The sequence below is a fragment of the Haemorhous mexicanus genome, chromosome 9 (genome assembly GCF_027477595.1).
Source record: "Haemorhous mexicanus isolate bHaeMex1 chromosome 9, bHaeMex1.pri, whole genome shotgun sequence".
In the NCBI taxonomy this organism is placed as follows: Eukaryota; Metazoa; Chordata; class Aves; order Passeriformes; family Fringillidae; genus Haemorhous; species Haemorhous mexicanus.
This window is the reverse complement of record NC_082349.1, coordinates 1,912,039-1,928,401: the sequence shown is the minus strand read 5'-3', so window position 1 is coordinate 1,928,401 and position 16,363 is coordinate 1,912,039. Positions and strand designations below refer to the sequence as shown.

The following is a 16,363-nucleotide window of genomic DNA, read 5'->3' as shown; positions in this document are numbered from 1 at the left end:
GGGTTGGTGACCCCTTCAGTGGGAGTCACTGTCCCTTGGCTGAGGGGCTGGGATTTCTGGCTGTGCCTCCCAGGAATGGGGTGTTGGATCCACAAATCCCTGCCTCAAACACAGGGAGAGGATTTACCAGCTTGTCCTTGTTCCTAGGAACACAACTGAGTGTCACAGTGTGGCAGCTTTTTATCACCAAATAAATGATGTCTTCAACAGCTCCAGCATGATAAAACCATTTCCCATATTAAAAAAAATCCCAAAAGAAAACTGTTCAATTTTAACAGATTAAGAAATGCAGAATATTTCTCCTGCATACAGAAATAAAATTTATCTTGGAAATCAGATTATACAAACTAATATAATTTAGCCAGTCCAAATATGCTGGGATTCCTTTAAAGACTGCATTCCTAACAAATACTTTGCTGCTTAATTAAAATCTACAGCAGAAAATAAATCAGTTTTCATGGATCTCTTAAGAGCCAGCCAGTCCTTAGGCACAATTTCCAAATGCCCAGCCTTTGTCTGGGAGTCTCAGAGGTGAGGAATGTGGGAAGTGAATTAGGATGAGCCAATCTCCTCAATTAGGATTGGGATTGTTCACCTCCCTTTGGGCACCTGAGGATGAGCACAGGTATCTCTGCTCTTTCACAGGGCTTGATTTGTCATATTTGGAAGGTTTTTAATGTCAGAACAATTGCTATGAAATACAAACCTTTCATCACTGCTGCTGATCTTTGAAAAGAAATGTGTTTGTTTTACTGTCTGATGGTTTGAAATGGCTGCTCAAGCTTTGTGGGCTGTGAGGTATTTTTAAAGTGTGGCCTTTAGTTTGGTGTGAACAATTGCCCAATTAACTTAATTTTAGTCTCATCTTCATGTTGATGCAGTGATGCTTCTGACAAGTGATGGAAGTCACAGTGAATGACAGCACTGTTCCCTTTTCCTTTCGTGATGGGAAGAATTAAAACAGAAATAAACTCAGTTTGGGGGGATCGTTTCCAAATAGATCCCAAACTTTTGGATTCTTTGCAGAATTTTAAGTAAATCAAAGGGAAAAACCAATTTTCTGCCACCTGTCTGACCCTGAAGTGCTTTTATTGCCCACGACTCTTCAGTTTTGTGTGAGGTGCTCCAAGTTCCTGCAGTAATTGTATTTTCTGCTCTCTGATGGGCAGGTAATGAGCTAAACTCATTTTGAGGGTCAGTCAACACCTGATTTCCTGTAGCACTTTCAGTAATCTCATTAAATGAATAGTAGCTAACTTTTAAATGGCACTAATAGGTCATTCCTTAGGGCTGTATTTTCATTTGGAGACTGAGTTTGGCAGCAGGGTTTAGGCTGGTTTGATCCCATTTAAACCTCAAAACTCCTGCCCCAAAATGAAACCTTTTCAAATTAGTGTTATTAATCAAGTTTAGTAGTCAATTTTATCTCTTATCAATCCATGTACAAAGAAATAGCAGTGGTGATGTGGAGGGAAAGAGCTGATGTTGAACTGGGATGATTCAGGGGTGCTCAGATATCCTGCAGCCAGCTCCAGGATGGAATTAAATAAATAAATTAAATAAATGTGACCTTTCTGAAGGGAAAACCTGTCTGCACTGAATAATCAAATCAGATTTGTGTTTGACAGCCTTCAAGGGAGGCCTTTTGCCACAAGCACCTGATCAATAAGGGAGAGTTTGGAGATGTACAGCGTCTCTAAAAGTCCAAAAATGACATTTTAAATGTGCAGGGCCTGGGGTGTGAGTGGAGACTGGAGTGGGTTGTGGGTTGGAATGTTCTGCTCTTGCCTGCTGTGGTCTAAACAGCTCTGAGTGTGGAATTCCTGTCTGATTCCCTTGGAATTCTGCTTTTTGGGGAGCTCCTTGCCAAGTGTGGGAGAGCTGATCCCTGCCCCGCTCATTCCCACCTCCTCCAGCCCCAGCAGTGCCTTGGCCTCTCCCTCCTCCTGCAGGAGCCCCTGGTAAAGGCTGCTGGTGATACCTCAGGGTTTGGCTTTTCTATTTTCACATTCTGTGCTGCTTTAGTGAGTGGGTCTGGGCTCACATCAGGGATGGTGAGCTCTGCACAGAGCAGGGACACAAAACAATTCCTGCTCCAGCTGGGCACCAAGGACAAATGATCCCAATCTCAGCCCAGGAGCACAAACCCCGTGGGCTGGAGAGAGAAAAACAAGCAGGGTGGGAGTGCCTGGGCTAAAGCTGGGCTGGGACAATGAACTGCAAGGTGCAAATGGAGCAGAGCTGATCCCAGGGAGAGACCCCGTGCCCGGCCGTGCATTTTGGGGCCATTTTGGGTCATCTTGGGGGCAGCCCTGGCTGGGCTCTGGTGCTGCCCAAGGTGGATCCATGGAGGAGATCCTTGGAATCAATCCCTGCTTTATTCTGGAGCTCTGCCCAGCCTCTGCTCCAGGGCAGCCTGCAGGGAATATTCCCATGTGGAATTCCTGGGGGAAAGGCACACAGAGCACTTCTCTCCATGGGCCAGCTGCTCCCAGCCTGCTCCAGAGGCACCAAACACTGGCAATGGCTGTCCCAGGCAGTGCTGATTCCATTTTTTATGCCAAATAAAGAGGGAACAACTTCAGAATCCAGCATCCAAGTGTTCCCACCATCCCATAAATCTGAGGGCACAGCCTCCCAGTGCCTCTCCCAGAGATTCCACCCCTTTTTGGTGGGACTCTGTGTCCCTGACCCTTTCCCTGCTGTCACAATTGCAGGATCATCCCTTCACTCACAATTCCTCTGTGCCAGCACTATCTGGACACATCATCCCCACCCCAGAAGGATCCATCTGCTTCTTGTTCTTGCCTCTTCCCATATCTTCCCTTCCTAGCCCAGTTTTTCCTGTTTTCCCACCACACACTCAATGTCCCTGTATTTTTTCCCCCTCATGTAATTCCTTCTCACCTATTATTATCTAGAAAATAAGCAGAAAATCAACATCTCAGCAGATGGATCCAGCCATTCCACACTCCAGCTGAACAGGGATGAAGTGCTGCCAGATTTTGGACACTGAACCCAAATCTCCCAAGGATTTATCCAAAAATTAGTGCCCGAACCTGTGCTTAGTAGGAACTAAAAACTGGACACTATTCCAGCCCTTCCTTTGATGTTTAGGTGAAATAATCTGATTTTTGAGAATAATGCAGCAAAAAAGAGCCATGAAAGATGTGTGAGATTGTCTCTTATTTAGGAATGTTTTTTTCCCTTTTGGGATGAAGGATGTGTGAGGTTGTCTCTTATTTAGCAATGTTTTCTTTCCCTTTGGGGATGGTAGAAGTGTGAGGTTGTCTCTTATTTAGAAATATTTTTTTCTCTTTTGGGATGGTGGGACAAGGTGGGGGAGGATCCTTGTACCCAGTTTCAAACTTCTCCTGCTCTAAAGAAAAAGTGGTAGCATTTAAAAAAAAAACTTCAAAGCCCCTTCCAACCCTTCCATGATTCATTTATTGTGGGCATGAGTAGATGGGGTTTCTATTTCATGTTGGATGAAACTCATCACTGAGATATAAACATTTAAGTAAAATCCTCTCTCCATAGCCAAAACCACAAAAGTGGCCTCAATTTGGATTAAACCACCCATGAGATATTTTCTCTGAGTCTGTGACTATCACAAACGGAATTTTTGACAGATTTAGAAACATTTAAATTGATAAAAAGCCTAGATTTTTAATTTTTTTTTTTTTAATGAAGACATTTATTCAAAATCCCTTCCCCTTTTCTGTAGCATTTCTCTCTCTGCCAGCTCTGGGCTGTGAATTCCTGGTCTCTGTGTGAGCTCCCACTTGAGAACCCAGATTGGTGCCAGCTTTTCTGAAGTGCTGCTGGAAATAGATCCCCACCACCCCCTGAGGGAAGAAGTCGTGGTGTTTACTTTCTCCTCCCTGAGATGGAGCTGAGTGTGTCATCCTGGCAGGGGCTGTGGGGGTAACAGACCAAACAATGCTTTGGAATCAAAGGAAATCTGGTTTTTTCATGGTTGTGACATCAGCAAAGCTGGCTTTACATGGCCAGCAGTGTTTGGGCTCTTCCACAGTCCCATCCATGCTTTTTTCACTAAAAGCTGATTTCAAATGCTCATCAGGAAGAAAAATAGAAGGAAAAATAGAAGGAAAATCCAGTCAAGCTGTCGGAGAGGTGTCCTTCACTCCTCCCTTGTCCTTTTTATTTTCCAGCTGCTAATTCCTGTTAAGGACATGCATGACTAAAAAGGCTTTTTGGGGGAATTGAGAGCCCTGGGTGGTTTCATTTCCTCACCCAAAGAGGGTCACGTTTTGCTGTGTGAATGTTCTGGTGCTGTTGAGTGAAAGCACAGTTGGACCAGTGAAACCTCGTGGAGGAGTAGAAAAGCAAAATTTGTCCTATTTGATGGAATTGTAGACTCCTGGAAGGGTTTGCCTTGGAAAGGACCTTAAAGTCCATCTCATTCCCACAGCAGGGACACCTCCCACTATCCCAGGCTGCTCCAAGAGTCCAGCCTGGCCTTGGACCCTTCCAGGGCTGCAGCATGGATTTCCCCAGGCTGCAGTTCCCTTTTTATGCAATCCTTGTTCTCCCTGGCACCAGGAGTGCTGTTCCCACACACAGGGCTTAGTCACTGCAAAGCCAACCAGCTCAAATCTATCCTCATTTCCAAGCTGAGAAGGAAAATACTCCGAAAAAAGGAAATTATTTATTAGAAAACAGCTTTGCCATGTAAAATATCGGCGTGAAGCACAAAGGTGAGCAGAGCAGACTGGTTTTCTGTACCTCAGAGGCAGCATGAGCACAACCTCTGATGTAAATGTTACTATAGTAACAGTGCTTTTATTTAAAAGCCCATTAAATAGACATATCAAACACATCCAGCCTGTCAAAATGAAAGTTAAACTGCACAGCCTGCTGCTTCAAGGACTACTTTTTTTGGCCAAACTTGTACATTTTGCTGCAATTTCCCCCTTGAATGCACTCAGGATCCTCTTTTTGCCAAATGACACCGTGGCTCTTGGGAAATAAGCTGCACTAATGGTGACAGCACTAATTACCTGGGACCTCTTGTGCAGCCATGTGAAGGCTTAAAAAGGGATGGAAATTTGCTGTAGATCATTCCCTTCTGCCTCCCTCAAAAGCTTATTCCTAACAGAGCCTAACTATTAAAAAACAAAGAATATATTATGGAATATTACCTGTTCATCAGCTGTTCCACAGGTTCAGCTGAACTTCCCGTGGGAAGCCAAGGGTGTTTGGTGCCCCTTGGTTTTCCTCCCTTCTTCCCTCTCCATGAGCAGCTGCTGTGGCTCTGCCCCTCCTGGCCCCGTGTCAGTTCTGCCTCTCAAACCATGCATGGGTTATAAAGTAATTACAGATTTGCATAAATGAAGAGTCATATCTTGGGAATATCACAGGTTTGATGGGTTCTGTGCTCGTTTTTTTTATTTTGGAAACTTCCCTGTGCTTGCTGTGGTGCAAACTCCTGGTGTTCTTTGCCTAAAAGATGAAGAGTTTGGACAAGGGATGGAGGGACAGGAAAAGAGGGAATGGTTTCACCTTGAAAGTGTGAATAATGCCAATCACTTTTTTTTAAAATTGTAAAAGCTTAATAGTAATAAAATGGTTATAAAAATAGTAATATGATTAGGGTAATGACAATTTGGACTATTTGGATTAGGACAATATGAGACAATAAGAACAAAGAGTTATGGACAGTCTGGGTACCTTTTCTGGGCAAAATAAGCCCAAAAAGGCCCCATGTGCACAGAGGATTAACCCTTAATGCAACAGCCTGTTGCAAGCTCACACAGCTCATCCCTGGTGCATCAATTCCATTCACACTCAGGATTCTGTCTGGGCAGGGTCAGCTCCTTCCTCTGGATCCTGGCAGCGTCTCCAGGGCTGAGCAGGCAGGAAGAACTTGATAATGGAGCAATAAATTCCTTTTCTCTGAAAGATTCAGGTGTCCTGTGGCTGCTATCTTGCTGCAAGTCCTCTCTTAAAAAAGTATCTTACATAGCACAGTTTCTATTTTAACATGTTATAACCTAAAACTATATTTAACACACTACTTAAAAAAATTAACACAGCATAACTTTCTAACACAACACATTTAATATTCATTTGAATATTTGCAAAAAGCCAATCATAAAATATGCATTTATCACAAAAGGAAAGTAGGTTTGGATTGGATATTGCAAAGGAATTCCAGGCTGTGAGGGGGGCAGGCCCTGGAACAGAATTCCCAGGGAAGCTGGGGCTGCTCCTGGATCCCTGGGAGCAGCCTGGGACAGTGGGAGGTGTCCCTGCCATGGGATGGGATTTAAGGTCCCTCCCAACCCAAAGCCAGCCTGGCATCTCTGCTCCTCCTCAGAGAATCCATATGGATGGAAATCCAGGCAGGAGGTTGTTGACTCAGGAGAGCTGAGCAGGGGATTAGGGATTTCTATTTGTAAGAGATCAGGGAATTATTATGATCTGCCACACACAGGCTCTGTGACTGCATCCAGCATAATTGGTGGAAGGAATTGCTTTAATGTCACATTTTTAAAATAAATAAACCCTCCAGGCTGAAGTTTTGTTCTCTTGGAGAACAGTTCTGTGTTTCTTGCTCACACTTAGATTCAAAACATGCACATAGGTCACTGAAATCTTCTCATGTGCTTTGCAGAACCACTTGGGGCTTGGTATTTCATGGTATTTTGTTGTTTTTCAACATGAAACTCGTTGAAAGGCTTCTGGCCCCTTGGTATTTTTATAATGCTTTGAGGGAGAAAATCTGAGGTGAAACGTGGAGGCTGAGGGGAAAAAAACCATTTCCTTGTTTGTATTTATAATACAAACCTCTCCAGAAGTTGTTCTGGTTCCACAAACGGAGGAGGCCCTGAGCAGAGGGGATGCTGTGCTGAGGCTGGAGAACATCCTGGATTTCCACATCCCAGTGGATAAAGCACAGAGAAACTGAAAATCCTGGAGGAAAATGGAAACTCTCTGAGCTAATTCAGACATGAAGAGAAACACAACAGGGATGAAAACAGGTGAGCAGCAAGGTGTCAAATAATATTAAAATATTTTAATTTATAATAATAATAAAATAAAGTAGTAGAACCCCAGAATCATTGAAGTTGGAAAAGCCCTCCAAGGCCAGCAGGACCTGATCCCCACCTTGTCCCTGAGTGCCACCTCCAGGAATTCCTGCGACACCCCCAGGGATGGGCACTCCAACCCTCCCTGGGCAGCTCCTGCCAAGGCCTGACCTCATCTAAAAATACAGTACACAAACAGTCAACAAAAAAATCATAAACTTCTATTTCTATAGTTATAAATAAAAATATACCTTAAATAAAAACCTATAGGAATAAAATAAGAATAATTAATTATATAAAATGTAGTTATGTAAAATAACTAAAATTTTAAAATTATAAAAACATTTAAAAAGCATATGTTCAAATATATGCATTTATATATAATATATATTTATATAAATAATATTTAATAATATTTTATTTAATGAAATTAATATTAAAATAATATATTTATTAAAATAATGTTTAAACATGTTATTTTATTAAATAAAATATCCACACTATAACAAAAGTAAATAAAAATAATAAATTAAAAACCAAAATAAATTCTATAACAACTATCTATTAGTTTAAAAATATTATATATTACCTTATAAGAAAAAACCATACAATTACTCTTAAAGTACAACCAAATACTTCCTGCTCTAAAATCTCATAACCTCTAAAACCAATATTTATCTAAACAAATCTCCTTTCCACGGGGAAATTCCTGCTGGTCCAGCCTGAGCCTCGTGTCCTGTCCCTGTTCCCTGATCCCAGATCCTGTCGGGGATCAGCCTCAGGGGCCTCCAGAAAAGCTGGTCTGTAAAGAGAGACGGAATAAACTGGAATTGGAGTTTGCACAAAGGATGATCAGGGTGAAAGCACAACGTGACACACGTCAAAGACCTCTGAAAGGAGGAATTACCTCTCTGCTGTCTTCCTCAAGAGGATTAAGCTCAAGGAAGTTTTAGTTTAGGTGTTATAGGGTGGGGGAAACCTTCAAAAATAAATAGTTCATTTCCTGAACTAGTGGAGGCTTTGTAGGGGATTTTTTTTTTCCTGGTTAGCTGAACAGCAGTGGCACATGGGGAAGTGAAAGAAAACTCTGTCAAACGTTTGTCTCAAGATATTCTAAATAAAAGGATTTTCTAGTGGCAGCTTTTGACAGCTTTTGCTTATGCTGTGAAAGTCTGGGATGCGAAAGCTTCAGTGGCTTCCTAACCTCAGACATGAGTTGTACTGAGTCAGATTTCCCAAACTGCCATACTAGAATCAGGAAACATTTCAAAAATAGAATTTATCAATTAAGAGAGGGTTATTTTAATAAGGAGCGAAATTGGCTGATGCTGCTTTGAGGAAATGGGTTGTGAATTACAGAAAGTCAATAAATAAATTAAAGCCAATCAGTGGGTTTGCTCATGGGAGAAGTGTTTACATCACCCAAAAGATAATTCCAGTCTGGTTACTTGAGAAGAGCTTGCAAAAGGGAAACAAAAATATTTGTCTTCTTACCTCATGAAGCAGAGATAGTGGGTTTGCATTTCTTTTAAAATAATATTGCTGAGAAGAAAAACCATTGTATAAAAACCTCAGCTGGGCCTGGCTGGGACTTTCCAGTTCTCTAGTTCACTGGTTCTAAATTTTTGCTGCCTTTTACAAAAGGATGAGCACAAGCAAAATTGAAGGTCCATCTTTCCTAGCAGGGCTCAGTCCTTGCTTGAAATTCCTTGAAATAATTTTTGGGTGTTGATTTTTTAATTGCAAGCTCCCCTTAAATACGTGGTATTGCTTTACATCTGTCAACTCCTCAAACGCTGAAGTGCAAAAGGGTCAAAAATGTGATTTAGTCCATTACTTGTGGAGTAAAAGGTAATTTATATTAACTGCTCTTAAATTAGAGCCAGCAGATAATGGATATGTGCATTATACACAACCAGGTCTTGAGATATTTGAATTAATTAACATCATTAAGAGGCGCCAGGCCAGGTTGGATGAGCCTTGGGCAACCCGGTCTAGTGGAAAGTGGCAAGGGTGGAATGAGATGGGCTTTAACTCTTCCAAGCTTCTCCCTCCTGCTGTGTCTGTAGGAATTTTATTTCCTGCTCCCTTGTTATCCTTCCTACTCCTGGTCAGCATCAGTGGCTTTATACCAAAGAGGAGATTCTGATCCAACATGGGAGCAGTGCCGACCCCCCCGGTTGTCCCCTCCTGGCAGGAGCTGTGCAGAGCCACAAGGGCCCCCTGAGCCTCCTTTGCTCCAGGCTGAGCCCCTGCCCAGCTCCCTCAGCCTCTCCTGGGCTCCAGACCCTTCCCAGCTCCTTCCCTGCCATCCCGTGTGAGGGTCCTGGTGCTCCAAACCCTTCCCTGCCATCCCCTGTGAGGGTCCTGGTGCTCCAAACCTTTCCCCGCCATCCCTGTGAGGGTCCCGGTGCTCCAAACCCTTCCCCGCCATCCCTGTGAGGGTCCTGGCGCTCCAAACCCTTCCCTACCATCCCCTGTGAGGGTCCTGGTGTTCCAAACCCTTCCCCGCCATCCCCTGTGAGGGTCCCGGTGCTCCAAACCCTTCCCCGCCATCCCTGTGAGGGTCCCGGTGCTCCAAACCCTTCCCCGCCATCCCTGTGAGGGTCCCGGTGTATCAAACCCTTCCCCGCCATCCCTGTGAGGGTCCTGGTGCTCCAAACCCTTCCCTGCCATCCCGTGTGAGGGTCCTGGTGTTCCAAACCCTTCCCCGCCATCCCTGTGAGGGTCCTGGTGCTCCAAACCCTTCCCCGCCATCCCTGTGAGGGTCCTGGTGCTCCAAACCCTTCCCTGCCATCCCGTGTGAGGGTCCTGGTGCTCCAAACCCTTCCCTGCCATCCCGTGTGAGGGTCCTGGTGTTCCAAACCCTTCCCGGCCATCCCGTGTGAGGGTCCCGGTGTATCAAACCCTTCCCTGCTCCTTCCCGGCTATCCCGCGTGAGGGGCCGGGGCGGGCGGGGCGCTGGGCCGGGGCGGGGCGGCGGAAGGGTCGGGGCTGAGGGGAACGGGGGGAAGCTGAGGAGAACCAGGCTGGGGACGGAGAGATCGGGGCTGAAGGGAACCGGGGGAGGCTGAGGAGCCGGGCTGAGGTGAGCCGGGCTGAGGGAAGCCGGGCTGAGGGGAGCCGGGCTGAGGGAAGCCGGGCTGAGGTGAGCCGGGCTGAGGGGAGCCGGGCTGAGGGAAGCCGGGCTGAGGGAAGCGCCCGTCCGGGGCTCGCCGTCGGAGCCACACCGTGGCAGCGTCGCTTCAGCCGCCAGTCGGAACCCCCAGAGCAAGGAGAAGCAGGTTGGTGAATTTACTTTTTATTCCTTTCTTTATCCGCTTCCCCCCCCGCTCTGATTTCCTGAACCATCCCCCTGAACACAGCCCGCCGCCGGTTCCACATCCCGCTCGCAGATCCAGGCGGTTTCAGCCCTTTCCCTCCTTATGTTCCCTGAGATTCAGTGTCAGAAACAAAACAAAAATAAATCTGGGTGAATATGGGCTGTGAGTCCCCGATGCTGCGGGAGCTGTGATAGAAGAGAACTTCGTAAAGTTAATAAGTGGTACAGCATTTGTAAATGTATTTTAAAATGAACACAGGGAGAGCCTTTAACTTCCATGCTTACCTGTAAGGAGATATAACCTCTAAGTGCCAGGGAATCCCGGGAGCTCTGCTCGTGAGGAAGGACAGATCCACAGCATGAATGAGGAGCCGTTTCACTACAAACAAGAGAAATTCCACGGTCTGGAGAAACTCTGAAGAGTTCGGGACGTTTTGCTGTCGAGTCTTGGGGGAGAGGCTCCACCAGCAGGTTTAGAGTTGGATTTGTAGCTGTGCTTCTGCCCAGCTTGGGTAGCCTTCATTAAAGCTTTAATATTAGCAAAATTATTCAGTGTGGGTCGTACTCATTTCTGTTTTGTGTGCGCCACTTACTCAGAACTCTCTATTAAGAATGGTTTTTAATGTACTCAATGGCAAATGGAATTTCACACTCAGACCGACAGGACTGGAGAGCCCTTGGCACCTTAAAGAACAGGCCAGAAGATGCTGTGCATAGACATTATTGCTAAAATATTTTTTATGCTTTCTAGGGATTTTTAATATTTAAAACCAGCTGTAGTGGAGTGCTTGCAGAAATCAGGGATGGTTTAAATGGGTTTCCATGCCCATTGTGGGTCCTGCTCATTTCAGGTTGTGCTGAACCTGTTTCCCATGCTGATAAGCCAGGGAGTTCTAGGATTTCTCACCTGTCCTGTAAATAAAAATGATCTTATTTCATTGCTCTCCTCCTTGCCTGTCATATCTGTTGTGTTTTGGTTTTAATCCCAACTCTTGGTTGATATGGAGAGGAATATAGTATTTACATAAGAAATCAGAAAATTTCTTGTACCCAGCAGCAGCAAACTCAGTGGTTCCAGAATAATTTAAAATATATTTGTTTAAAAGGACCCAAATTCCTTCCTTGTATATGGACACTTCGCCAGCCTCAAATAAACCAATTTGGCCTGGCTGTGTTCACTTATTCTCTCCAGGACATTACAAGTTGTAATAATTCTCTTTATTTAACTTCCTGTTCCCTGTAAGTATTCCTGTAAAACTTGTACTCTTTCTTACAGTGGAATAAGGAATTCTGGCAAGTTCACTGTTCTCACTGGAAAAGATTTTGGGGAATCCTGTCTGCCCCAGCAGTGCATTTATCCTGCCCTGGGGTTTATCTCTTTTTACCCAAAGTTTACACAAGGAAGGCTGAACTTTGAGCAGAGAGGGGGCTGGTTCTGTGGCCATGCAGCTTTCAGGGCTTTTTGGTCATGTTCAGCCCTGGGTTTGGTCAGGAATGTTGTTGGAAAAACACCTCTGGAAAGCCAGCCTAGGTCGATGTGACAGGAGATCCCAGGCTGGGCTGACAAGTGGTTTTGCCTTCTGCTCCAAATATGAAATTAGTGCTGGCATCAGAATCCCTGATTGCTCTGGCTGGCCATTTTTATGTCAGATTCCCAGAATCATTAAGGCTGGAAAAACCCTCCAAGACCATCAAGTCCAGCCTTGTCCCCAGCCCCGAGTGCCATTTCCAGCATTTCCTTGGACACCTCCAGGGATGGGGACTCCAACCCTCCCTGGGCAGCCCCTTCCAATCCTGACCACCCTTTCCAGGGACAAATTATCCCTTAATTTTTTCCCCTTCCATCAGGAAATTAAAAAACCTTGATTTTCATTCAACTACATAGAAATTATAATTTTCCTTCTGTATGGGGTTCTGGGGCTCTGTGTTTATTTTCTTCTCAGTGTAAATGGGTATTTCATGGGGGAAAGTCTAACACCCAGGGCTGTGGATAACTTTGTAAATTTTGGAAATGGATGTCCAGTTTTCTTGGATGTGATCTCTGCCAGTTTCCTCCTGGGAAGTGGTTGAAGGATGGACAGGGATTTTTGTTGTACCTGTGAAAGTGGAACATGGGCTGTTTCTCATTAAACCATTTAATAGTGTGAATAATGTACATTTATGTCAAATCAACTCTTTTCAAAAGTATTTTTTGCTTCTGAAATTAGGGAAAAATCTAACTAATTTCAGTTATTTGGAAATAATTATTGTCTGTATCTTTGTGAAATGACCTGATAGCTCCATAATTCCTCTGGCCCTCATGGCTCTTTAGCAGAAATAAACTAATGGAAAAGGAAAAGGTGAGGTGGGCCACCTACCAGCAGTGCTGGGAGCCAAATTGTCCCCTGAAATTGGGGTTGGAAAGTCTGAGATTCCCTCTTTAACAGCTGAAAATGGAGCTGGAAAAGCACAGTGGATGGGGAGGAAAGTGGGTGGGATTGGCTGATCCTGCAGAGCACAGTGCAGAAATTCAGCTCCACTGGGTTTGAGGGAGAGCAGGCAGGAGACAGGGACCTGGGAATTGTGACTTCCCTGGGCAGCTGGCTGTGCCCCAGGTAGATATGGAATATAGAAATAAATCTATTTTCCAGGACATGCAGCCCCAAAGTGCATTACATAACCTTGGCACTGCCTCTTCTGGCTCCAGGGATGTTCTCAAGGAAGCTGTCCTCAGAAATATTCCAGGAATGGAACCCTTTGGAGGGATTCCCTAACTCCAATTTCTCACCCTGGCATTTGCTGCCTGACTTGAGCTGTGGATTTTACTCAGCACTCAGCTCCTGACTGCAACAGCAGCCAAACTCTCCTCTGTGGAGATTTAACTATAAAAATATATTTTGATTTTAGCAGAATTTATGGAACTGTTGGATGAAAATACAAAAAAATGAAGTACCTGAAATGAAGGAATAATAATGAAATGCTGCTGTAAGGTTTAGTGAAGGCTTCACTATTGGAATGGGTGAGAGCTGCTGTGTCTGCTGCACTTGGAAAATTCTGATTTTTTTTCTCCCTTTCTGGCCTGTTTTTCCTTTCCTGGTGTAGAGAGAAATGTCTCTCCCCATCCCAGAGTGTTGGAATTAGATGATTTTTAAGTTCCTTCCCAAACTATTGTGGTTTTCTATGATTCTGCTTGCAAAGGTTTGAGCACCAAGCGAACTGAAATACACCAAAATGAAATAATAGACTGATAATTATAAGTCCTTAATTAATTTTCTGTGTGTTTTTCAGGTCAGCTCTGCAAAACAAGATGTGTTGGCAAATCATCCCAACCATGTTTGTGCTGATGGGTAAGTCACTAAAAAGTATCCCAAAACCCAGTTTGGGATGACTTTTCAGATCAGGAAACATTAAAAAATACATGTTGAGTCAGGACACTTCCAAATAAGTGCTCTGGACAGATTTGATGAGGTAAAAGCTTGTGGAGAGTTTGTTTTGGTGCCCAGAAGTGCAAGGAGAGCTCCTCTGCTCCTGGAGGATGCTGCCATTCCTGCTCCCAGGGGCACCACAGGGCTGCCAAGGGCTGCTCAGCTCCCTCCAAATGCTGCATTCATAAACTGGGAAATGCCTCTGACAATACTGGCATCTGCTCTGCAAGGACAGCTGGTATTTGCCTTCCTTTTTAATTTTTTTTTAATTAAAATAAGGACTATTTAAAGGGTTTTGATGGTGGTGCCTAGGGAGAAAGCAGATCCTGTAATCCAGTGAAGTTATTTGGAAAATTTGTGTCATCTTTACAAAATATGAATCAAAAAGATGAATAAATCATTAGATTGAGGTACCTTTTATATACATAAATACCTTTTTATCTTATTATCCACTCAGTATCAAATATTGCATTGCTGAAATTCTTTTAAGTACCTTCTGTGATCTGAACATGTTGAGTAGCTTTAACTGGAAAACCTGGATGCTCCAGGGAGATTTCCTGGCATTTCAGGGCAGTTTGTCACCATCTGATGGCCCTGCTGCTCTGGGGACAGAACTGCAAGTCAGGCCTTCCTCTGGGTCCTTTTAACCTCATTTTTTCAGTTTCTGAAGAAAGGGGCTGAACCCATTTTTGGCTTTATAAGATTTAATTAATCCCTTGAGATGATCTGTGATACACGAGGGGGAAGTTCCTTCGAAGAAGAGATGAGCTGGGGACAGTGCTGCTTCTCTGTCCTGCTCTGTGTCACTTTTTTGTCCTTTTTTAATCATGGATTATGACCTGAGAGTTTGTTTGCTCCACTCCTCCTGCTGGAGGCCTAATGAAGCTGGGATTCACAGAGGCACAAACTCTGTTTAGTGGGAGAGGGGGGAAGAGCAGAGCCCTGCAGGAGTCTGGCAGCACAAAATCTGTGTGCAGGGAAAGCAAAACCCTCTGCAGAACAACACTCTGCATCTCCTGGCTTTAACAGCTTTTTTTAGAGCTCTCATTTCATGTGTTGGTATTACTTAACTCATGCTCTGTGCTAGAGAATTATGAACCTCTATTAATCAAACAGTGCCAGAGATATTCTGGTATTTCTTTATTTGGCTGTGGCAAGGCATAGAACATCAATTAATTTCTATTTAATGAACTGCTTAAAATTTCTGCCCTTCCTGAGCAGAATGCAAAGTGCACCCATGTCCCTGTGCCTTGCTGCAAGCAGAGCTTTAATCTTTAAATTCAGAGTGTTTTACAGTGTTTTCCCTGCTCATCCTTCTCTCAACCATTGTGGGCACCATTCAAACTATGACTTCAACAAATGTGCTCAGAGTGGTTCTACTTTAAGTCTTATGGAAAAAAAAATTATCCTTTTCCTGCCTCTCACTTCCCAGATAATGCCCTGGGGTTGTGCAGTTGCACCCCCAGTAATATTGTCCTTTTTTATTTCAGAGTTACAGTGGGACTGTGTTTCATACTTACAACAGGATTATATTTTTATGGAAATGGAGCTGGAGGGGATCTGTTCCAGCCCTGCATGGGGAGATGAGACTCACACCCAGTTTAGGATTCACTGCAGTTTTGGTTAATAAAAGCCAATTTATCCCAACAAGATGCTTCTCCTGCAATCTTGACCTTGACTTTTTCAAGAGATTGAGAAAACCAAAGTTTAGGTGCAGTGAGGGTGGGTAAAATCTGGAATCTGTCACCTGTGACACCATTCAGAGAGGATTTTTTAGTAATTTTGTCTTTACCTAGAAGGGATATTTTTATTAATTTTGTCTTTACCTTAGGGAACAACCCCCAGAAACAACCTGATTTTTTCCTATTTCTGTATCACATCAACCACTCCCTTTTACTTGTCCAAAAATATGAACTTTTCCTTTTATTTCCAATGCTTTTCCCTTTATATTTGCAGACTTCCTTCAGGTGGCAGCTGCCCATTGCATGGTCCATCCAGTTCCTGCCAGGAATTTCACACTGCCCTGTGTGCTGCTGAATGAGACCTTTTGGAGCCCTTTCTCAGCTGGGAGCTGGTCTGGTTTGAGGAGAGAACTTGGAGCACCCAAAACCAAGCATTTAATGAATGAAGAAAATTTTCTGTGTTGCCTTTGGAGTGCCAGCAACATTGACTGTTCTTTGTACAGAGCAAGCATGCAGGCAAGGAAGTTTATTCCTTCAGAAATTAATCTCTCTGCTCCTCAGAAAATAGGTGGGTTTAGCACTCAAGGGAATAAGGAGTTAATTATTCCAAAAAATATTAAGGCTTTTTTGTTGTTTGGGAGGAGAGGGGTGGGTTGGATTAATGAGGATTCACTTTTATCCTGGGCAGGCAACACAGTGTGGCAGAATCCTTCCTCAGGGGGTAAAATCCTTCCTCAGGGTGGTAAAATCCTTCCTCAGGGTGGCAAAATCCTTCCTCAGGGTGGTAAAATCCTTCCTCAGTGTGGCAAAATCCTTCCTCAGGGTGGTAAAATCCTTCCTCAGGGGGTAAAATCCTTCCTCAGCCTGGCAAAACCCTTCCTCACTGTGGCAAAATCCTTC

At 44.1% G+C, this 16,363-nt stretch overlaps 1 protein-coding gene and 1 long non-coding RNA gene across 9 annotated transcripts in view; one reads left to right on the top strand and one right to left on the bottom strand.

Moving 5' to 3' along the window:
- Positions 1-6,065: 6,065 nt before the first annotated feature.
- On the bottom strand, positions 6,066-10,005 carry LOC132330852 (uncharacterized). 2 transcript variants are annotated; one of them, XR_009487451.1, is made up of 3 exons: positions 7,645-10,005; positions 7,135-7,231; positions 6,066-6,939 (listed from the first exon to the last, which is right to left on the bottom strand). It is a non-coding gene; the product is annotated as an uncharacterized LOC132330852 (long non-coding RNA). The 2 variants fall into 2 exon arrangements; XR_009487450.1 differs by having other exon boundaries at positions 7,135-10,005.
- A 69-nt stretch (positions 10,006-10,074) lies between these two features.
- LEPR (leptin receptor) overlaps positions 10,075-16,363 on the top strand; it is a 30,937-nt gene continuing 24,648 nt past the window's right edge. For 3 of the 7 annotated variants that reach the window (XM_059853584.1, XM_059853585.1, XM_059853589.1), the window contains exons 1-3: positions 10,150-10,339; positions 13,645-13,703; positions 15,738-16,031. In XM_059853584.1, coding sequence (XP_059709567.1) covers positions 13,664-13,703; positions 15,738-16,031 — 334 coding nt within the window. In that variant the 5' untranslated portion in view covers positions 10,150-10,339; positions 13,645-13,663. Of the gene's footprint in view, positions 10,340-13,644; positions 13,704-15,737; positions 16,032-16,363 lie in introns of those variants that run through there. The other 4 variants (XM_059853582.1, XM_059853583.1, XM_059853588.1 and 1 more) reach the window with 4 other exon arrangements.